Raw genomic sequence first — 24,385 nt, forward strand, 5'->3', positions numbered from 1 at the left:
CCATGTGACCGGCTGGGAGTGGCTTGCCAGCCATGTGACTGGGTGGGTGTGGCCAACTTGTAAAATGTGGTGAAGCTCACTTAACAACGCTCTTGCTTAGCAACCAAAATATTGGCTCAGAAACTCTAGCATTTGAAGCATGCAAGACTTAAAGCTGTCAAGTTACAAGACCCTTGCAACCTAACCCTTTAGAAAAAAAAACCCAGGGGTGTTCAAATTTGACAGCTTTAAGACTTGTGGACTTCAACTCCCAGAATTCCTCCTCCAGTCATGTTGGCTCAAGAACTCTGGCATCGAAATGTGCAAGTCATAAAGCTGTCAAGTTACAAGGCCCTTGCACCCCTAACCCTTTAGGAAAAAAAAATCCCAGGGGTATTCCAACTTGACAGCTTTAAGACTTGTGGACTTCAACTCCCAGAATTCCTCCTCTCACTCTCCATCTTGATGATGTACAGATGGGTGGGGGGGAGGGAGCTGGAACCGGTTCTAAACGGCACTGTAGATTTGTGGAACCTCTTCTATAGAAGAGTTTGGAACTGGCAGGAACCCACGTATGAAGGAATGTATGTGTCAACCTGCAAAATGACTTCATCTGAAGCTATTCTCTCTCATACTTACTCCTGTTTCGTTTCTTGGTTGCCATTCACGGGGGGGGGGGGATTTAGGAATGTGGTGCCTCAGCTGCTAGTCAAAACATCTACCAGCAGGTGTGTGAACCAAGGTCATGTCAACGGACACCTGTCAGAGCTGAGCGGAAACCTGTGACTTACTTGATTGGCCCATATAACCTACAGGACACAGGGGAGTGTAGTGAGGAAATCTTATCCTTTTAACTATCCCTGAGCTCGGGAACTATTTAGAGCTAGCTTCACCTTTCTAAATGCTGATATGATGTCTTCAATAAAGGGTTTCCTGAACCTGAGCAAACTGTCAGAGTCTTGACTTCCCTAAGTTCATTAATCGGAAGGATGACAGTACCATGTATGTATATATATTGCACATTCAAACATGCTGTATGTGTATATACACACACTGGCTTTATATATATATATATATATATATATATATATATATGTGTGTGTGTGTGTGTGTGTGTGTGTGTGTGTGTGTGTGTGTGTATATGTGTATATGTGTATATGTTGTATATGTTGTATATGTTGTATATGTTGTATATGTTGTATATGATGTATATATGTTGTATATGTTGTATATGTTGTATATGTTGTATATGTTGTATATGATGTATATATGTATATATGTATATATGTATATATGTATATATGTATATATGTATATATGTATATATGTATATATGTATATATGTATATATGTATATATGTATATATGTATATATGTATATATATATATATAATATCATCATCATTTTAGCCATTGGCTATCCACTGCAGGATGAAGGCCTCTTCCACATGTTTCCAACCTATTCGGTCCTGAGCTTTCTTTTGCCAATTGGGTCCCCAATACTTGCTGATGTCCTCAATCCATCTTGTTTTAGGTCTCTTTCATTGACACTTTTTATCAAGTGGGATCCATTCTATCACTGCCTTGGTCCACTTGCCATCAGTACTGTATATATTATGTACAGTATTATAAATAAATGTATTTATATATTATGTATTTGTCTATTTGCTTGTTGAATATGTTCTTTGTTTTGAATGCCTTAGTCTATTTCTCTATTTAAATAAATCATAACAGCAGACATGTTAACAGAGGTGGTATTCTGCGGGTTCGCCGCGGGCGAACCGCTAGCAGCAGCGAGAGGCTTCGCCCACCCGCCCAGACATCATCACGGACACTCTGTGCATGTGCAGAAGCGCCACTCATAAGCGAAGCACGCACAAACGTGCGCATTCTCCCAGTTCCGAACCGGTAGCGAAGATAAGAAGAAACCATTACTGCTTCTGTTGTGACTGCGTTGGTCAAACAACTTAATTTGGATACTGTGGCAATATAGTATAGTTTCTTAGAACTGATGCACTGGCAGCATTTAACCTACATTGATACTATAAACGGGTATTAGCACCATTGAACTTATATGTTCTTAATATTTGTGTTCCTCTTGTAAATTTACTATATTAGCTGAACAGGAAATTAATTTTTAAAATCATGTCTTAATGCATGTTACTATGCAAACTTGCAGTAGGTTTAATATCAATCTTTATTGCTGTTCATTTAAAAATTCAATTAAAGCTAAATGTTTACCTTTGAAATGAGATATTCTGCCAGTTCACAGTGATCAAACAATGCAGCCCTAGCAGAAAAAAGGAACAGCAAACCAATGTCACAATGAGCACATAATAGTGAAATAAAATTATATTTTGTCTCTAATGTATTAGTTTTTATCAGTTGTGGTCTCCAATCATGACATAGTAAAAGCTCTTTCAAGTATAGAATATATGAACTTCCAACAGTAATGTTTTTCCTTTATTGTTGTTCAGCATGATAAAGGAGCTTTTCATATTTACCATAACTGAAATCCATGAGCTGTGTAGTCCAAGTGACTTAATAGTAATACCAGTGTTCTAAGGATACCCAATTATTATTATGACTAGTTGCCCAGATGTTTAGACTGGATTTGCATCTTTATGCAGCCATCCAGTCCTTCCCAAGGATCTGGAACAGGCAGATGTTATTTAATTGCATTAAAAGTATTATTGCAGAATGTAAGCTGTTCCAAGTAAAGTTGCTTTTAGCAATTGACTGATGGTGATTTTGTCAATGCCAATGGTGCTCCAGATGTTTTGGAATTGCCCCCAAGGTGCTTATCATTATTGGTACTAACTTTGCTTTCTTTTGCCATAGTCATTCTACTTCTGTTTGCAGGTCTTTGTGTTTTGAGATTTTCCACAGTTCTTTTTCTTCTATTCTGTTATACAATTACTATTCGTTAAATCTGCATCCTGCCTGATTCTCAAAAACTCTCGACAATTCACAACAATAAAAAAAAATACAACAAATCAATAAAAGATGGCAATGAAGTGAGACGTCTCACTCTCCCTTGCCAAAGGCCAGGGGTGTCAAACCTGTGGCCTGTGGACTGCATGCATCACATGCTGACTATGCCCATCTCCGTTTTAGTGAAAGAGAAAAAGTCGTGATATGTGACATGATGATGTGACAATGTGAGTTTGACACCCCTGGCCTAGATGATGAGTCCAGTGAAACTAGGCTACTGAAACCAATACAAATAACTTCATATTGTGAAAATTTAGTGAGAAAATACCATATCATAAACAGTATAGGGAGTCTAGATAAAACCCTTACCTATGGAGCAATGTTTCCTTATTTCCATCTAATGCATTAATGATAGATTCCTCTCCTGTATAAGATGACATCATTAACTTGAGAATCTCAGTAGCTCCTTGAGTAGCAGCAAAATGAAGAGCTGTACAGTTGTCATTCTATTAGTGGAGATATAAACCAAAGAAAAGTTACAATTAATCTCTATACCAAATATTTCTGAAGTCTTATAAATTATATAGAATTCAGCATAACGGATGTCATCAAACATTCTTCCTGTTTGATTCTACTCAAATTCAGTTTATAGGCAACATTTCTTTTTTGCAAAATATTGCTCTTCATATCTTGCTGAATTACAATTCAAAAAGTTCTGGCCATCATGCAGGATACATAGAGCTGTAATTAAATATCTCTGCTCTCCTGGAGAATAGAGTGTGTAGAGAAAAAAGAAACACTATTTCTGTCTATGAAAAAAGAAATATAACATAAATATAATTTTTCCTTTTCCAGGAGCTGCCCAGAGTTACTAAATTATGATGACATAATTGGAATAATTAAACATACAATAAAATATTGCAATGCATGAATTATGTGCAATATCTAATTCTTTCAATAGGATTTTAAAACTGCATGTGTTTATCACAATCAATGTAGTGAAATAAACATTATTTTTAATAGATTTTTACCTGTTTCAGATCAATCTGTGCTCCATATTCAATGCACATTTTAATCATTTCTAAGTCTCTGCTTTGGACTGCTAGATGAAGAGGACTACATTTCCCATTATTAGTAAAATTAATATGATTTTCAGGTGAATACCCAAGTTCTTCACCTTAAAAATTAAAAAAATATATCTATGATATAGTTTTATAAGAGAAGAAGAATTAATTAACAAGTTTACTGATTTGGTTGTTCCTATTAAAATGTTTAATAATAAATATATACATTTAATTAAATAAAAGTTTATTCAAATATTTGACGACTTATGTTCATTTTACAAGATTTTATTCAGCCCACAAATCTTATCAAAACTTAAAGCATTCTAAAGTAAATGTTAGATATTAACATATATCGGGATAAGTCTTCCCTCTGGTCCGCTCCTACAGCGGGAAACAGGTATCCCTCTGATTGGTCGAGGGGCGTGCCCAATCCCTATAAAAGGGGAACCCTCCGACTACCAAACAAGCTGGATCACTATTACTACTAATAAAGAGCTGTTAAGTCACTTCGTGTCCGCAGTCTGTCTCTCGTTGCCCAGATCTAACATTGGCGACGAGGATGGGATCGAGAGACAGATAGGACGAAGAACGCTACCTCCAGAATCTCCGGATTTGATCCAGCCCAGGAATTCGGCAGCAATTCCGACAGCCATCTCAGATCACCGCAGCGCGGCAAATTCAAACAGAGAAGATGGCGATGCATGCTCCCCCCGCTCCTTTCGACCCAGCAAACGACGAATGGGAAGCCTTCATGATTCGTTTCGAGTGTTTCCTCGAAGCGAACGAATACACGGGGATCACCGATGCGAGGAAGAAAAACATCTTCCTCAGCTACTGCGGAAAAGAAGTCTTCAATACGGCCAGAGACCTCACCGCGCCTACTCCAATACAAGCAGTATCGTGGACAACGTTGCAACAGACTCTGCAAACTCACTACGCGCCAAAACCTTCCCGCCATGTCTGCCGCAAAGAATTCAACATGAGGACTTAGAAGGCGGGAGAATCCATTAAACAATATGTTGCAGCCCTACGAAAAGCAGCAGCTCACTGCGAATACAGGGATCTGGAAGAACACATCTTAGAGCAACTCATCTGTGGGTTAAGAGACATTTCGCTGCAAAAGAAGCTGTTGGCAAACCCGAATTTAACCCTACAGACAGCGTTAAACGAAGCAAGAGCGTCAGAATCAGCGGAGAAATCATCTGTAACCATACAACGAGGGGCCAGCATAAACCAGCCAGCAGCAAGGCAAACCAGAGTGCACTACGAGGACGAAAGCCCTGACTACGAGAATCCCGAGTTCGAGGACAGTCACCTGATGCAGAGCAGTCACTTGAGGCCTGGGGGGAGGCCCGGATCCCGTTTGCCGCCCTGCGCAAGTTGCGGAGGGAATCACCCCAGGTCTACTTGTAGGTTCAGGAACGTTGTTTGTTCGCATTGCAACAAACTTGGGCACATCGCACGAGTGTGCCGGAGCGGAGTCCCTGCCTCACGGCAGCCACCCATGTACCGCCAACAGAAGCCCAACCCAGGGGCTTGGCGAAATCAAAAAGGGCGCCCAGAGAGAAATCCACAAGTGTTTACCCAGAGAGAACATTTCCAAAGAGCTGAACGAGCGTATCCCCAGAGAGATTACTCACAAGGAGTTGAGCGAGCGTATCCCCAGAGAGAATACACACAAAGAGCTGAACGAGCGTTCTATCAAGATGCTCAACGAGAGTATTTTCAGGATGTAGACGATGAGATAGAGTTGACCCAGAGAGAGGAGTTGCGAACGTATCTCACCACAATACATCAAGTCCGCCCTAAGCGGCCCAAAAGGCTGAGAGTCACAGTCCTCTTGGAGGGCTCACCCTGCGAGCTAGAAGTCGACACAGGATCGACCCTGACGATCATTTCATGGGCATCCATGAAACAGGCTATCCCTAGCCTCAGAAAGAGCCAACTACACGCTCCAGACGTCCTGCTACGAGACTACCAGGGGAACCAAGTCCCCATCGTGGGCCAAGGCACATTCCACATCCGTTTCAAGGACATCGAAGCCCAGCTGCCCGTGACCATCGCCAGCGCGCCATTGCAGAACCTTCTGGGGCTTGATTGGTTTGAAGCCCTGGGGTTAGAAGTCACCGGGATCAACGCCGTAAGAAACAGCAGCGCTGAACAGATTTTTAAGGAATTCGAGGATGTGTTCAGCCCCGGTCTTGGTAAGTATGTGGGTAAACCAATATCATTCAATTTAGACCCTAAAGTGGCGCCAATCCGACTTAAACCGAGACGAGTGCCTTTTGCACTCCGCCCTAAAATAGACAAAGAGATAGATAAGTTAGTGGAGCAAGGAATCCTTGAGCCGGTAGATCACGCGCGCTGGGAAACGCCCATCGTGACCCCAGTCAAGCCAGACGGATCAGTCCGCATCTGCGCGGACTATAAGTGCACAATTAATGTCGCGCTACAACAGAGCGCATATCCTGTGCCAGTAGTACAGCACTTATTGCACTCGTTGGGGCCAGGAAAGGTATTTGCAAAGTTAGACATGGCACAAGCTTACCAGCAACTGCCAGTTGATAGCGCCACAGCGGAGGCCCAAACGATAGTGACGCATAGGGGAGCATTCAAATGCAACCGGCTACAATTCGGCGTTAGCATTGCCCCAGGATTGTTCCAGAGCGTCATGGAACGACTGTTGCAAGGGATACCAGGAGTCGTCCCCTATTTTGACGACATCTTGGTGTCAGCTGCAAACGAGGAGCAATTAAACAAAAGAGTCAGATCTGTTTTGGCCAGAATCAGAGAAAAGGGTCTCCGCCTTAAAAAAGAAAAATGCCAAATTAACGTGCCTAGCGTAGAATTCCTGGGTTATAGAATCGATGGTCAGGGAATACACCCCACGTCAAAGAAAATTAAGGCGATCCAGGACGCCCCCACACCACGAAATCAGACCGAGTTGCAGGCCTTCCTCGGATTACTTAACTTCTACAGCGTTTTTCTGAGACAGAAGGCGACCGTTGCTGAGCCACTACACCGTCTACTCCAGAGGAACGCACCATGGAAATGGGGACGATCCGAAGCTGCAGCTTTCGCCGGAGTAAAGCGTCTACTCACCACTGACTCATTGCTTGTTCAATACAGCCAGACCCTACCGCTGGTATTGACCTGCGACGCATCACCTTTCGGAGTTGGAGCAGTCCTCAGCCACAGGATGCCCGACGGAAAAGAAGCACCCATCGCGTTCTACTCCAGAACTCTTTCATCGGCCGAAAGAAATTACAGCCAAATGGACAGGGAAGCGCTGGCTGCCGTCGCGGGAGTAAAGCGTTTCCACGAATACCTCTACGGCCGCGATTTTGAACTGATCACAGATCATAAACCGCTGTTGGGACTTTTGGCGGGAAACCGCCCCACTCCGGTCTCCCTTTCTCCTCGCATGACCAGGTGGACTGTTTTCCTGGCTGCATATTCATACAAATTGATACATCGACCGGGCTCCACTCTTGGACACGCAGACGCACTCAGCCGTTGCCCATTACCTGACATTCTGCCAGACCCCACTCCAGAAGTACCGGTATTGCTCATTGACTGTTTGGATTCGGGACCGGTTTCTTCCTACGATGTTGCAAGGTTCTCCTCTAAAGACAATTTAATAAAGCAAGTTCAAACTTGGGTTTGGAGGGGGTGGCCAAAGGGAAATGTGGGCCCGGAATTCAAAATGTTTTGGTCGAAACGGGACGAGCTCTCAGTACTACAAGGATGTTTGTTGTGGGGGGATCGAGTTGTTATTCCGCATGCTTTACGTAAAAATGTATTAGATGCTTTACATATGGGTCATCCGGGGATTGTTAGAATGAAGGCGTTAGCAAGAAGTTACGTGTGGTGGCCAAACATGGACAAAGAAATAGAGGAGTGGGTGGCCACTTGTGACCCATGCCAGGAATCGAGACCAGCACCCCCGGAAGCGCCCGCCACAGAATGGGAGAAACCCAAAGCACCCTGGTCGCGAATACACATCGACTTCGCAGGGCCATTCCAAGGTCAGACTTTCCTTATAGTTGTGGATGCATACTCAAAGTGGCTAGATGTAGCCCTAATGACTTCAACCACGGCAGAGGCAGTCATAAAGGTTCTACGGCGACTCTTCGCCACCCATGGCCTGCCAGATCTCCTCGTATCCGATAACGGGCCCCAATTCACGGCCATGCACTTTGAAACATTTTTAGCAGGGTTGGGAATCCGGCATGCCCTCATCGCGCCATTCCATCCAGCATCAAACGGACAGGCGGAGAGAATGGTGCGATTCGCAAAAGAGGCCCTCGCCAGGATGGGTCCAGGTGATTGGCAAACACGCATTGACCATTACCTCCTCATTCAACACATTACCCCGAGCGCAACGACGGGTAGGAGCCCCGCTGAACTACTCATGGGCCGTCGCCTACGGTCTCACCTAGACCGGCTCCACCCGAATTACGCTGCCACGGCTCCCCCAGACTCTACAAGTAAGGTCCGGTTTTTCAGAGTAGGGGATTCAGTATACGCTCACAACTACACGGGGGGAACATTATGGATGCCGGCAAAGGTCATAGGCATCACGGGTCCACGATCGTATTTGCTAGAGCTAGAAGATGGGCGGAATTGGAAAAGGCACATCGATCAACTGCGGGGTCGCCTAGCACACTCCAACCTTAGAAATGAAGACGAAAGTTTCCTGTCTACGGAAAGTCAGCCACAAGAAAACCCCAGCATAGGAAACAACGACGCTGGCGAGCCAAGCGTGGAACAAGACTACACACACGTAGCAGAGCAACCCCCAGACAGCGCAGCCGAACAAACTCCTGAACGCCCGAGCAACGAAGGCACAAGACCTCCAGAACGGGAAATAGAAAAAGCACCCGATCCTGCAACTACTTCAAACCAACCCGCACCCAGTCCTGCAACCACTTCAAGCCAACCCGAACTACGACGTTCCTCCCGAGCAAGACAAACACCCACCTACCTAAAAGATTATGTTACCTACCGCAACGTCCCATCTAGGAGGGGAGGGGTGTTAGATATTAACATATATCGGGATAAGTCTTCCCTCTGGTCCGCTCCTACAGCGGGAAACAGGTATCCCTCTGATTGGTCGAGGGGCGTGCCCAATCCCTATAAAAGGGGAACCCTCCGACTACCAAACAAGCTGGATCACTATTACTACTAATAAAGAGCTGTTAAGTCACTTCGTGTCCGCAGTCTGTCTCTCGTTGCCCAGATCTAACAGTAAAGAATCCTGATGGAGTTAAATTCTGTTTCATTTATTTATTTTATTTTATTTTTATTTATTCAGTTTGTCGAATATGTACAATATAATAGGTATAAGTATAAACATGGACATGAACAAGGAAATGAGTACAAATAAATGGGGACAGTAGGACAGGGACGGTAGGCACGGTTATGCACCATAAAACCTCTATGTTATTCCATCCTTCCTTCTTCTGTTTATAAAATGATTAGTACTACATTCAAAAAATGCATTTTAATACAGGAGCAGGCAATGACTGTCCCCTCCAATCTAGAGTTAACCAACGTGGGCTTTAAATTCCAATTAACCACTAAAGTAGCAGCAAAGTGTTACATTTTTCTGTATGTCTCTCTACTACCATCTACTTCTTTGCAACCCAGCTCTTGTACAGGTAGTCCTCGACTTAAAACAGTTTGTTTAGTGACCGTTCAAAGTTACAACAGCCCTGAAAAAGTGACTCTTTCACACTTACGACCGTTGTATCATCCCCATGGCCACATGATTAAAATTTGGATGCTTGGCAACTGGTTCATATTTATGACAGTTGCGGTGTCCTGGGGTCATGTGATCAACCTTTGTGACCTTCTGACCAGCAAACTCAACGGGAAAGTCAGATTCCCTTACCAACCAGGTTGCTAAGTTAATAATTGCCATGATTCACTTAACAACTATGGTAAGAAAAGTCATACAATTGGACAAAACTCGCTTAACAAATGTCTCACTTAGCAACAAAGATTTTAGGCACCATTGTGGTCGTAAGTCGAAGACTACCTGTGATCCTGTATTCTAAGCTCCTTTGTTGTAAGAGAATAACTCCTGAAAAATCATTGGAATTCTTTTAGTAACAGTAATGTAACTGATAATATTTTAACACTTTTTTAAAGTAAAGTACTTTACCAATAGCAAAAAAGTATGTGCATGAGGCAGCATTTCCCCTTTTGCACCAACCACCCATTAGACCACTGCCCTATTCTTCCTCATGTCTCAGGAGCCTTGCAGAATAACACATCCTATCATCTCTTGCCCTTTTCGTATTAATGGCTATTACACTCACGTACTTTACAGCCACTTAAACCCTACAACCCTACAATATTTTAAGGAGCCACGTCTGAGTGCTACTTCAATTATAAACAATATTAATGGAAGGTTTCCTAAATGCATTTACCTCGCTTTATAATAATCTCCAAACATAATTTCGAGCCAGAAAAGGCAGCTGCATGGACTGGCATACAGCCCATATTGTTCGCTTTAGCAATGTCACCGCCATTTTCAATCTGCAAGAAAAGGAACCAGTTATGAAATGACAGGTTGACTAACACTTTTCACACACATACACTGCATACACTATCAAAATAGATTGTAAGAAATGAAAATATTAAACACTGGCTAATTGATACAAGTGGGTCAGTGGCTAAGACCCTGAGCTTGTTGATCAGAAAGGTCAACAATTTGAATCCCTCGCACCGTGTCACAGAGTGAACTCCCGTTACTTGTCCCAGCTTCTGCCAACCTAGCAGTTCAAAAGCACGTAAAAATGCAACCTGTAAAATGGGAACCACCTTTGGTGGGAAGGTAACAGAGTTCTGTGCGCCTTCGCGTTTAGTCATGCGGGCCACATGACCACAGAGGCATTTTCGGACAGTGCTGGCTCTTTGGCTTTGAAACGGAGATGAGCACTGCCCCCTAGAGTCGGGAACGACTAGCACATATGTGCAAGGGGAACCTTTACCTTTTTAATTGATACAATGTGTTTTATCTCTCCCAATTGTGGAATTGAGGCCCCCAAATCAGAAAGAATAGAGGAAGTTGTACTTCTCACTCAGCTAAAGTACATCTTCCTCAATAGAGAAATATTATCCTAAATTTCCCTGGAATGATGGAGGGATTACTAGAGTTCCCATATAGTCGATTTCTTCCCTTCACGCCTGGATAAGATGATCAAAATTTGCAGGAACAAAAGAAACAAGACAAATGTGTAACTCATTGCAATAAGATGGCACTTTAGAAGATTCAATTCAGATCTTTTTATTTACTGGGCTTATATGCTGCTCCAATCATTATCTGCTCTGAGTGGCATATGCAAATGAGGTTAAACAATAATTGCAAGAATAAAAAAATATGCCACAGAAAATACAATAAACCTCTAACCACTATATTATACTTACACACCAAGCAACAGATAATCCTTAACTTATAACTGGTAAGTTAGTGACCATATGAAGTTCTAACAAACCCACCCAATGGATTTGAAGTTCCAGTGTCTCCCCCTCCCTGTGGTCATGTGACTGCAATTTTAAATATTTTTCTGGAAACTTAACAACAGCTGTGTTTGTCTAACAAGTGCCACAAATAAGATTGTAAAAAAAGATTGTAAAAAAAGACCCATGGTGGTGCAATGGTTAGAATGCAGTATTGCAGGCTAACTCTGCCAAGTGTCAGCAGTTGAGAGACTCAAAGTAAATTGACTTTACTTTCAATTCTTCCAAGGTCAGTAAAATTAAGATCCAGATTGTTGGGGGTAGTATGATGACTCTGTAAACTGCTTAGAGAGGGCTGTAAAGCACTGTGAAGCGGTATATACTGTAAGTCTAAGTGCTATTGCTATTACAGTTGCTAAAACTGATCTGGCCATATGGGGACTCACTTTACAATCATCATGAAATTGTGGGCTCAATTATGGTGGCACATCAAGGGCTACGTCTAATAAAATAGATATTCCACTATGAGAAGGAATAGCATTACAACATCGCAACCCTCAAGAACACGAAGTTATAAAAAGAGAGTGTAAGTAGTAGACAAAGGACAATTCAAGCACATTGACAAAAATAAATACATTTGTTATACATACCAGAAGTTTCAGTGCTTCATGATTATCTTTGTAACATGCTACTAATATAGGTGTATTTCCACCCTCTCCTTCCAGATTTACATCCGTAGTGCTGCATTCAAGGAAAATCTAAATATTCAAATAAAATGTAAATGTTTTCGGTCAACTCACTGTTATACTATTTTTAGAGAGGCTATACTGTAACTATAACAAGCACACATATGATCATAAATGGCAGATTTAGTCTTGTTATCCAATTATAAATCACTTGATGGTTATTGACCAGATTTGTGATTTAGCGCTGTGTCTTAAAACCAGTATACAATTAGTACAACCTGTTTTACACCCATTTCCAATCCTCACTGCTGTGCTGTATTACAGCAAAATTCCAATATTGCAGTTTTTTAAAGTCTAGAAGTTCAAATAAATAGTAGCTCTTGTTTGTAAATTGAATGCATATACTCTAGACTTCCAGTATCCTACAGTAAGTGTTTAGTGTTTAGGTGTACTTTGTATGTAAGCTACTGTATAACAGTGGCTTCAATTAAGACTGAGATTTCTGTAATGGCACAATTAAGAAAATCAGAAATCATGGTGCTAAATTCAGAGTTAGGGCCTGTTAGGTTTGTGGAAGCCACCAGGGAGCATCAGAATCTGCCTGTCTGTCTTCCTTTATCTCACTCAGCCTACCACCCTTCCTTCCACCCTTCCTTCCACCTTTCCCTCCCTCCCTCTCTCCCTCCCTCCCTCCACTTAATGACTACCATGTTTATTTAATGTCTGCCACAAAAAGGTCATCAAATCAGGTCCAATCATGTGGTAACCTGCTTAATGACCGCAATGATGTATGACTGTAATTTTGGGCTCAATTATGATTGTAAATTGTGGACTACCTGTATTGGCACATTTAATTAATTTCTTCTTTGTTTGGAACAATTATAGTTGTAAATTGAGAACTATCTATATATAGATTAATAACTGCAAATAAGACTGGCCAATGTAATAATGACGACTCTTGACAAGTCTCTGGAGTTTTCTTACAACAATTTTGAGAATGCTTTCCCATTTCCTTCTCTCTAAGGATAAGAGAAAATAACTAGATATTTTGTGCTTAAGAAAGAATGAGAACAGAGTCTCTCAGTTTCCAGGCTGGAGTTTCAAACCACAGTATCAAACAAACTTTCAACTATATGTATACAATACCAAATGGTATCATGTTTGCTCATCAGAAAATTTCATTAAGGAAGAAATCTTACCGGGATCCAATTGCCTTCATTTGTGAGAAATCTTAGCTTCCTGTTTATCAAGATCATTGTGCTTCTTAATCCGGAGCCCTACACCAGTGGTCCCCAATCTTTCTGGCTCCATTGACCAGCAGTGGGGACAGTAGCAGGGAGAAGGGGTTGGTTTAGTGCGTGCAACCTCGATTGTGTGCATGCACAAATGAAGCTTTGCATTGTGCATGCACAAATGAAGCTTTGCTTCCACCGCCCAGTTCCCAACAGGCTGCGGACTGGTACCACTCTGCGTCCCTGGTTTGGGGTCTCCTGCCCTACACTTTCCATCACTTTATCCTCATTACATCAGAACACCCCCTATTTTCAATATAATTTCCTGATAGAGCTTGTTTGGTGTAATGGTTAATGCATCAGGCTAGAAACCAAGAGACTGATAGTTCTAGTCCTATTTTAGGCATGATACCAGCTGAAAAAACTGTCCAGGGACTCACCGGGAAGCAATAGAACTTAAAGTATTAAAAAAAGAACAGAAAACAAACCTTTTCCTGAAAGCCAAAATTTTAAAACTTGTTTTAAACTATCCTCTGTATTTTGCCTTCAATGAATAAAACTAAATTGCTAATTTCTGTTGTCTGGTAGCTTTTTTAAAAAAGAACAATATCAGAATTTGAAAGATTAGATTAGCTTCCACTTAGGTAGTAATAAGATGCAGAGATAATAAGATGCAGCATTTTTCATCTGTCTATAGTTCAGCATCTCCAAAAATCAAGATATAGCATATTAACCCCCATTAACTCCTTTAAATATCCATGAGATGGTCTTGTTTTTTAACTTCACCAACTTACATTCATATGAATTTGGAAATGGAGCTTTACCTTAACTAAATCATTTAAAAGATACAACACAGCCCAGTGAAGTGGAGAAATCATATTGGAATTAAGGATGTTTGGGTTGGCCCCTCTGCTGAGAAGTAATTTAACACTTTCAGTCTGTTGCTTTTTTGTAGCCCAGTGCAGTGGTGTATTTCCACACGAGTCTGGTACATTTAGAGCTATGCCAAAGACAGGAAAATTGAGTACATGTTACTTCACATTTTTATTTCACATAAAATGATATTGTATTTTAGGTAATACTACTGTAATGAACTGTAAATGGAAATATAAATTTAATGAAAGAACCAAGATTTGCAGCAGAAACCTTATTCTGTGTGTATTCTCAAGATTCTGCATTTAAACCATCAAATGTACGTGCATGCTTGTAATATGCTCTCAAAAGATCAGTAGATGAATTTCACATTGCATGAATTGAGTAATTTTCAATTTATGACCTCAATTGGAACCACAACTTCCATCAGTATGTGATGGCCTGGCTATGTGTCTTATCATGTGACCATGCCTGATTTTACATTTTTTTGCCATGGCCTTTAAACAAATTACCCTGTCATTACGTGAATCCAAATTTCCCCTTCCACTTTGCTCATTGCCTAGGACTGGGAAGGTTGCAGGTGGTGATCACAGCAACTGTTACAAATAAGTGCCATTACCAAGCACCCAAATTGTGACCATATGACTACAGCGATGATGTGACAGTCGTAAGTATGACGACCAGTCATAAATCACTTTTAGCATCATTGTAACTTTGAATGGTTGCTAAACAAATACTTGTGAGTCGAGAACTAGATGTATATGTACCATGTTTCCCCGAAAATAAGACAGGGTCTTATTTTCTTTTGACTCCCGAAATAAGCATTTTGAGGAAGGTCTTATTATTTTTGAGGTGCAGGAGGAGGCGAGCATGGTCACCTCAAGGCTGTTGCTATGTTGTAATATTTTTGAGTAGGGATTATTTTGGGATGAGGCATTATTTTATCGTATGCGCTCAAAAGCCCGATTGGACTTATTATCTAGGGAGGTCTTATTTTGGGGAAAACGGGGTATTTATGAATAATTCAGAAATTGTGAATAGAAATTGTGAATTTCTAATTTTCCATCAAGAAGCTATCGCTACCATATGTCACATCAAACACCAGGAGTGATACTCTGCTTCACAGATGTCAACTATTTTTCTCTTCTTGTTTGCTTCTTTTGCAAAACTGCATGCATCACATACATTAAATTCCATACACTCCTCCATTCTTTTAAGAAAATGTTATCTGTGTCCTACAATCCCTCTTGGCCTCCAGTATCATAAGCCCAGTAGGCAATCAGGATCTAAAGAGCTATTTCCTGAGTGCTGCAAAATATGCAGACATTTAAAACGGAAGGGAAGACCTTCAAAATATGCTAACAACTGGAATTTCACTAAACACATGACTTTGATTATAGAAACAATTTACCCAGTTCCCTAAATTTGGAGCAATAGCAAAAGCAATGGCTAAAAGTACCCTAACGAAGAAACACTGCACCATCTCTAGCAATAACATATACAAAGCATGATGATTACTCAACAGATTGGTTTGTTTGGACTTGTTGATTTCCAGACCCTGTCAGATGGAAACTTCAGAAGATTGAAATAACTCGTATAGTTTTTCCCTGTCGTTATCTAAGCTTCTGTTCTGTCCTTAATATGTTTTTCACAACTGGAAAGTTTTAAATGGATCAAACTAAGATTGGTGCAAATCACTGTTTCCCATTTCAGTAGTAGCCATCTCTTTGTGTGCACATGCAAACTCATATTTATTTGAAAAGTTTTGTGATTAAAGAAACTAATTAGAAGAAAGTTGCTTCATCTGAACATGGCAAGGTATGCACCAACCATCCTTCTCTAGCATATGTTTCTGATAACTTTAGAATATCTGCAAGTTAAGAATGCTTGGAGAAAAATATATCTGTGTTCAGAAGAAGCAACTTTCTTCTAATTAGTTTCTTTTATGACAAAACATTTCAAATAAATATGAGTCTGCAGATGCACATAGAGATACCTGCACAAAAGGCCATTTTTAGAGTGCAGCAGAATGATGTGCCCCAACAGGGTGTTATTTATGATTATTATGTTTTATTAGGTCACAGGAGTCAGCATGATACATGACAAACGATAATTTACTCTTTGCTGTCCTCCTGAGTTATTGAATTGGCATTCAGCCTTAACCACAACCGATTTTGGCACCTTCAAATGAAGAATCATCCATGACCATTTGCATTAACTCAAGTTGACCTCTTCCTGCAGCATGATGCAATGGTGTAGCATTCAGCTGATCCACTTTCTTAAGTCCTTCACGATTCTTCTTAATGAAACTTCGAAGTCTGCAAGTATTTCCATCTGAGATCACCTAATTGAGGTTTAAGCAATTTTAGTCTGGTACCCCAGAAATTCCAAATTATATTAATGTTTCTAAGTAGCTCTTTATTATGCAACATGTTGACAGTGAATTATTATATATTCATTCATCACTACAAAGGTTCATTGACTATACTAATAGCAGAACTGCAGTTATTTAATATGACCTTTAATCTAATTACTACCGTTTATTTTATTTAGGTCTAAAAGGATCCTGGGAACATGATAATAATTTTGCTGAGTTAGGCCTAGCCCGCCTAGATAGCGCCTCCCCCAGAAAATATTACATTTCTATACTGAAGCATATTTGATGGAATATTAAGTAATACTGTTGTATTAGATTGCAGAAAAAGCTATATTGTAGAATGAGGTAATAGGACATTAAAATGTATTATATTAAGAAAACAAAAATTCCAACTGTTATAAATGACAAAAATATGTAAGTGAAGTTCATTTCAGATTACATTTTGAAAAAAACCAGCACTTTAGCTTTTTATGGTCTGACTTTGTAATCCAAATTATAATCCACTCTTCTAACAATGTTATACATGTGGTTGAAATCTCAATATAAAATGTGGAATACAGACACATCTATTTATCTATTACAAACATTTAGGATGATTATCAGAATTCTCTAGAATATTTTAATAATCAATTTACTATTGAGTATAGTAAATTATTTAATTTACTATTAATATTTAATAGTAATACTATTCTCCAGAAGATTTGGTACAAAAATTAAATACACTTAGTTTGTCAACAATTAAAATTCAACAATGGAACACTAAGAACACTGGAAGCACAATGGAAGATTAGAATGTTGGCTTTGAGGCTAATCCGTGTTTTGAATAAAAATGATATACAGTAGAAGATTTCAGCCATGAAGTTATTTTAATTTAAAGCAAAGGTTTCACAGATTTTTAATGAATGGCACTAGTTTTTAAAGCATGCTAAGTAAATATCATTTTTATTTGCTAATTGTTTCATTCCCAGCCTCGGTGTTTAATTAATGTACAGCACATGCAATCACTGAGTCATCATCCAACATTTATTTGCCAGTTTTGAAGTGTTAAGTTAGATTCAGTAGATGCTGCCTTTTCTGCAACCAACCATTTGTAGATTTTCCAGCTCAGTGAAACTTTCACTGTCTTTACTAAGCCATTACTTTTGGCATGGCTTTAGGTGAAAGATGTCAACATCAGTCTCCAAAACAGAAAACTGATCTTGGAAGCCTGAAATCTGCTTTCCCATACCTAACATAAAATCCCAGTTTCTGGCACCCAGCTAGGTCATTAAATCCAACATCTTTCATCTACCTGTGTAACGACCAGATGGTCCAACTAGAGTTTTCCAGATGAGCTGGGTCTCAGTCCCCAATTCCCTACCAAATTGGGAAAGGGATTATTTTTAAATAAATCAAAAACTGAAGAAGCCGATTGTAAAGTGGACGGCAGCGATGAGGACGAAATAGTATATATTGTAGCTAAATAACCCTTTGATTTTCTCCATGATCCTATGGATTGGTTGGGAGTCCGGTGCAGGACGGGACTCTCTCTTGCTCTCGCTTTTTCACCTCCTCTGCTCCTGACTTTTTCCATTCCCCGGCGCAGTTAGCATCCCTGCCCCTAGCACTCTCTTTGTAGTGCTCCGAATAAGCCACTCGGGATCGCCCGTCTTTCCCTCTCGTGTCCCAACGATTCCCAGAGGCAGCTACAGTGGGTGTTGCGCGCAGGCACCTTACCTTAAAGACATCCTGCGAGGCCACTGAACAAGCGTCGGCTTCGCACACCACCCCTTCGTAAGAAGAAGGGTGCAGCTGCTTCTGGTCGCGGCTCTGAAACCATTTCAGGATCGAGCGCTTCATGGCTAGCGTGCTCCTGGCTGGAGGGACTTCAAGAGGCAACCTGAGCACCAGGACGTGAAAAGAAACAAGTTGTGGAAACACCCTATGCGCGCCTCCCGAAGTGAAGCCCTCCCTCGGACGGCTCGCTTGGCGCGACACGCCCACGGGGGGCGGGGGGACGCCGCAAAGAGCGGACGGCGCGTGGGAGAAAGTTGGTTTCTTCTCTAAGTGGCGGACATCTGTGGGACCATGAAGAAAGTAAGGTTGGAACAGTGGCCAAGCGAACAGCGTTTGGGAAGCATTTCCTTCTACTGGATTTACCTTCTTCAGTAGGTAAGTAGCGACCAAGCCATTAGGAAGCTAGAAGTCCCATCTATAGCTACAATTCCCATCCCTACTAGGCAGTCTTGCCAGGGAGTTGAAATGTCAACGCATGGAGACGAGCATCTTGTGAAGGGAGGAAAGAGACCCCGCAAGAAGGAAAAGGGCTGCTGAAAACCTTAAATTTCAGCATTCTTCATAATTAGCTAAAATAGATGGAACTCTGAACCGGCAGCAAAGTGTCATAAAACTATTGCTGCCTAAAGACCAGCAATGGAGAATGACAGTTTTCGATAGTTTTTAATTGGTTTCCTTTGCAACATTTATTTCTCTTCCTTTATAAGTAAATCTTTCCTTCCACCTATATAACTGCTACAAACAGCTGTCACAATATAAACATTAGTACCAGATTTATTATTTTAGTTTGGATGCCTTCAAGTCAGTGCTAACTCCTAACAGCTACCTGGCGAGGCACTGCAATTTTCTTGGCTAGATTACAGAAGTTGGGTTCTTCCAGGGCTGAAAGAGAGTTATTGATCCAAGGTGGGATCAATCAAAGATGGGACTGGAACTTCCAGTTTCCTGGTTTCTAGGTCAATAACTGCCTCATAGTACCTGAATTAGTTGATTTGGGTTTTTTTTAATGCAGTTTTTCCTCATTTTCGTAAATTCCAGCATGTCCTGTATGGTGCCATCCAGAAAATTTGGATGGCAACAAGCTGGAGGAAAGAAGCCCAAAAGTTGACTAAAGAAGAAAAAAGTAGAGTCAAAAAGAATTTGCCCATCATCCATTTGTTTAGTCAAAATTCTTTGGATTTAGCTGTTTTAAGTCAAAATTATCTCCATAAAATTTAAAAATGTGGAGACCTCTTTTTCCTTTTGGAAATTAAAAGAAATGGTTTAAAAGAAAATAATAATAATCTGACTTCACCCATTCATCTTTTTGTCCTGCAGTCCAAAACTGTCAGTCAACCCTGATATCATCCAGTTACTTTCATAGTCTCTTGAGAGAAACCAATGGATTCTAAGAATGTTCACTCAATGAAAATTATAGGATTCTGTGGTTTTATCAATGAAATGCTTTCAAGAGAAGCCACACTGATTTGGACTCTTCAGTTCTCATCACTAAGGAGTCTCACAGCTGGCAGTTCTGAAAACCAAAAAAGATGGAATAGAAAGAGAAATGGGTGGAACAGTTAGGATGGAACACAATAGTCTCTGTCTTTCCATGTTTAGTTTGAGATAACATGAATATATCTGTGCATGTTCACATTTAATATATCTTTCATTTGGATAATCTGTTTGTTTGAATGCCAGCTTTATTATTTTTAGAAATAACTCAAGATGGCAAACATACCTAATATTGCAGGATCCAATCTGGGTCGGTCATGTAGACCAGAGGTTTAGTTTTCCGAGTTTTCAGACTCATGCTGATTTGGGAACTTTTTTCTACCAGAATGTATGCTCTGGGCTATTCTATGCATTATATTTATGTGGTGCCTGGTTGTGTGTGGCTTTTTTATGGATTGATTGGGATTTGGATGGCTGCCTATCAAGTCGTGGGCTGTTGTTTCTTTGTGCTGCCTAACATTAAATACACAATACTCCTTCCTCCTCTTATTTTCTCCACCAAAATAACCCTCTGAGGTGCTTTGGGCTGAGAGAGACTGGCTGTCCCAAAGTCACTCAGTTGGCTTTCATGGCTGATGCAGAACTGGAACTGACCGACTTACTCTTTCTATCCCAGGGCCCAAACCTACTCATCTCTGTTCAGTAGTCTGTCCCACTGAATCTACTGGTGCTTACTCCAAAATAGAGAGCCTGTTCAGTAGCCTAGTCAGTGATTAAAGGCCCTGAACTAGAAACTGGGAGAATGTTCCTTTCACCCTGCCTTAAGCAAAAAGCCAGCTAAGTGACTTTTGGACATCTACCCTCTTTTAGCCCTAGGAATGCAATGGCAAGCTACTTCTGAAAAAACTGGTAAGAAGATCATTTGGACCTGTACAGGTAATCACACAAAGTTAAGACTGAGTTGAAGACATACACGGAAACAACATTTCTAAAGTAAGAGTAATGAAAGTTATGATTTAAGATTCGCTATATGAGATATAGATAGATGATAGATGATAGATAGATAGATAGATAGATAGATAGATAGATAGATGATAGATAGATAGATAGATAGATAGATAGATAGATAATAGATAGATAGATAGATAGATAGATAGATGATAGAATGATAGATAGATAGATAGATAGATAGATAGATAGATAGATAGAGATAGAGATATATAGATGTAGATGTAGATATAGATAGAGAGATAGAGATAGAGAGATAGAGAGATAGAGATAGAGATAGAGATAGAGATAGAGATAGATAGATAGAGATATATAATTTTAAAAAGAATATAAGTGTAATTGTAGTTACAAATAATAACCTTTGCTATTATATATGTGTGTTTGTGCATATCTGCATGTGTTACTTCTAATTATTTTGTGATTTAGTTCAATTGAACACTGTCTGGAACAATAAGATCCCAGTTTTCTAGAATAACAAACATTGATATATTTGTAGACTCTTGATTAGGTTCTTTTAGACTGCAGTTTTTTAAAGCTTTGTGAGGCTGCAATTTAAAAAAATGAATTAACAATTTTGGAAGGACATTTTGAAAGGAATTGATTCTTAAGGGATACTAGAGAGAATCTGAAGCTTAATGACAAAAGTTCATATATATATTTTAATGTATTTACATAAGATAGTAAATCTAATAAGAAGATTAAAAATTAGAATAGTTTTCCTCAGATGGACAGAAAAAGCTTTTATATGTATTCATGCAAAATGAGCTTGATAATGATAAAACAATGTACCCATCAGGCTAAATTAGATTCCTTGAAGATAACCTCAGATCAAACCTTTGATAAATATATGACTGTTTAATAAATGCAGTATATTGAAAAAGAAGAATTCTTTCAAAAATTAAGATTCTGACAGCACTATCTAAAGCATATTTATTTAAAACCAAATTCCAATGAATTAGTGGGAATTACTTCCAGGTAAACTACACGTAGGATTACAGCTATAAAAACCTACTTAATTAAGCTACAAATATGACACCTTAATGGAAGACTAATAGGAATATTTATTATTATGTAACAGAAGGTATATATGGTCTGTTTCTACATTAAAATATTCTGATATTTGATTAACCATAATTTCTTTTTATTGGGTTCCAAATGAGATTTTTATTAAAAGTTCTCTGAAACATCTAGAGAAATTTATCTGAGAAGTTCTCTATCAGAAATACCTTGGAAATATTTATTTATTTATAATAGTTCCAAAGTTCTATTTATCATGTTTTAAAGCTGAATATATAGCATTTCTTCAAGAGAAAAATGGAAGATTCGTAAAAAGATGCAGAAAATTAATTATAAATTGAATAGCAGAAAATAATTTATCCTAAATAATGCTGAGTAAATTGGTAGATGAAACTCAACTTTAGAACGAAAAGGAGATTAAAAAGGGTTTTCCAAACATGGCAGAATTGTTGAGAAAATGCTAAATGAGTAATTAATATCTATTTACATGAACTAAAGAGAACAATAAGGAAAAAGATACAAACAAGGCCAAATGATGTGACAGAAAACATTAAGTTTAGGAATTAAAGCAGTTGACAAAAGTGATTACGTCTTTCAGGCTTGCTTATTTTCTGAAAAGAACAATGATATCAAATGTATGTTTAAAATAAAAGGATTTTTATGTGGCAAAAAAAAGGTTTTCCTGTAAAGAAATTAAGAGTAGCTCACTAGATTATAGAAAGCAATGTGTTACCTTACCTTGTGAAGTACTTTTCAAGGATACAGCTCCTGATCATTCATGACGAACCGAATCCTGCTTTCTCTCTTGTTATCTGTTCTTCCTTTCAGATGGTTCAGAAAGTAGAGTGATGGAGCTCTGCTCCCACTGAATAATCTCACTTCCCGGAAGAGTCATTTATGGGAGGGATACTTGGCCAATGAATAAAGTGCTAAGACCTCATTTTGATTGAATCCTTGACAAGCCAACCCATTTTTATGATGAACAAGCTTTCTATAAACCTTCCAAGATAATAAAGCTTCAACTATTTTAGGGAGCCATGGAAGGTCACTTCCTGATCTTTTTGATGAACTAATTGCTTTTAATGGATAGTCTAAGTAGCAGCATGCATAAATGAGGTCTGTAGCATAAGATGTGTTGTGATTTTTTTTAAAGAAAAGTAGAGAAGAATATAATCAAAATGCATCTTAGTTCATCAAAATACATTACAACTTATCAGATACTTTAGGTGTCGTTTCTTGTTCACCCTGAAAGTAAATAGTTTCCTTCTCTTGAATTTATGAAAATTGTGTTTAAATCCACACAAGTAGAATTATCAAGAAAAAATGTGCATGAAGCATTTTATTAATTTAGTCTCAAATAAAAACATATATCACAGAATCTCTTTTTGAGGGACTTTTTTCTGAAACACTGTAAACAATTAACAATTTCTTCTTCCTTATTTATTTGTTGATCCTTCTTTGTTGATCCATTTTTTCCTCTGAAAGTTGCCTTTGTTTACATACACACCAGGCGACTTAAAACAGAAATGGGAAACATTGCATAGTTTAGAAGATGGTAAAAGTATACTTTGAACAATAGAGTCAAATATAGCTTCCAGTTTTTGAAACATGTACAGTATATATAACATACATTCCAAATGGAAAAACGACCTTTACAAATACCTTACTATGTATTTTTCTGATTAATCCTGATTCATGTTGGTAATTAATGTAAGAGTGCATGATTGATTAGGCTTAGAAACTGAATTAAATACAGAATACTTGTATTTGTTAGATTTATATCTTTGTTTGTTCAAGGGCACAAGGTTGAACACATAATGTTTCTTTATAACAATTTTTTATATAACAAAACACCCGTGACTTAGGTTGGACTGTTTTAGAACAAAAGCTATGTCTTTTATTATTACTACTTGTTAAATTTATTTGCTGACTACTGTCTACTTTAGGCAGCTTATAGAACATAAAATAATTGATTATTCTAACCTAATAGAATTCTGATTGCCAATGATTGTTTGTGATTTAAGACAAGACTTCCCCTCCTCTTACATATAGTTGCTTGGGACTAAATCTTGCATCATTTGCAAAATATTTACCACTGAATTGAAAACTTTTCCTTTTTTCTTTAAAAAAATATTTTTATTGTATGTTTTTATACATTTTATATCACAATTTCAACTTTGCAATAGCGATATGCTGGTTGTATCATCACTTTTTAAAATATACGTGATGTTATGTATCCTAATTACATCTATTTTTCTCTTATTCATATAATATTCAACATAGAAAAAGAAAAAAAGAAAAAAATATAGGGACTTAATATATGAAAAATGGAAAAGGTTTCCATAGTTCTAAAATGTATAAAGATCTATGTTAGAACTGTGGAAACCTTTTCTTTTTTTCATATAAAGTAAATAAACTAGCAGTTAGTTCTCATTAAGATTTTACTTTTTTCAGACTTTTGCATACTTAGAAATTTGTCTGCATTGGAAGCATGCAGGTACAAATGCAAAGGCTAATGCTAATTATTGATTAACA

The 24,385-nt window shown here is 39.1% G+C and overlaps 2 protein-coding genes across 2 annotated transcripts in view; one reads left to right on the forward strand and one right to left on the reverse strand.

The window, feature by feature from the left end:
- TRPA1 (transient receptor potential cation channel subfamily A member 1) overlaps positions 1–18,454 on the reverse strand; it is a gene marked incomplete at both ends in the record, with an annotated part of 51,249 nt that extends 32,795 nt beyond the window's left edge. The window contains 8 exons of the mRNA XM_081950550.1: positions 2,221–2,269; positions 3,283–3,419; positions 3,945–4,090; positions 10,415–10,523; positions 12,098–12,205; positions 14,190–14,365; positions 16,420–16,582; positions 18,332–18,454. Of these exons, the coding sequence (XP_081806676.1) occupies positions 2,221–2,269; positions 3,283–3,419; positions 3,945–4,090; positions 10,415–10,523; positions 12,098–12,205; positions 14,190–14,365; positions 16,420–16,582; positions 18,332–18,454 (1,011 nt within the window). The remainder of the gene's footprint in view (positions 1–2,220; positions 2,270–3,282; positions 3,420–3,944; positions 4,091–10,414; positions 10,524–12,097; positions 12,206–14,189; positions 14,366–16,419; positions 16,583–18,331) is intronic.
- A 190-nt stretch (positions 18,455–18,644) lies between these two features.
- The window catches only part of KCNB2 (potassium voltage-gated channel subfamily B member 2), a 240,730-nt gene continuing 234,989 nt past the window's right edge, over positions 18,645–24,385 (forward strand). The window contains exon 1 of the mRNA XM_081950552.1: positions 18,645–18,766. The gene's annotated coding sequence lies outside the window, so the exon portion shown is untranslated. The remainder of the gene's footprint in view (positions 18,767–24,385) is intronic.

Source organism: Natrix helvetica (genome assembly GCF_964273705.1).
Source record: "Natrix helvetica genome assembly, chromosome: 4".
NCBI lineage: Eukaryota > Metazoa > Chordata > Lepidosauria > Squamata > Natricidae > Natrix > Natrix helvetica.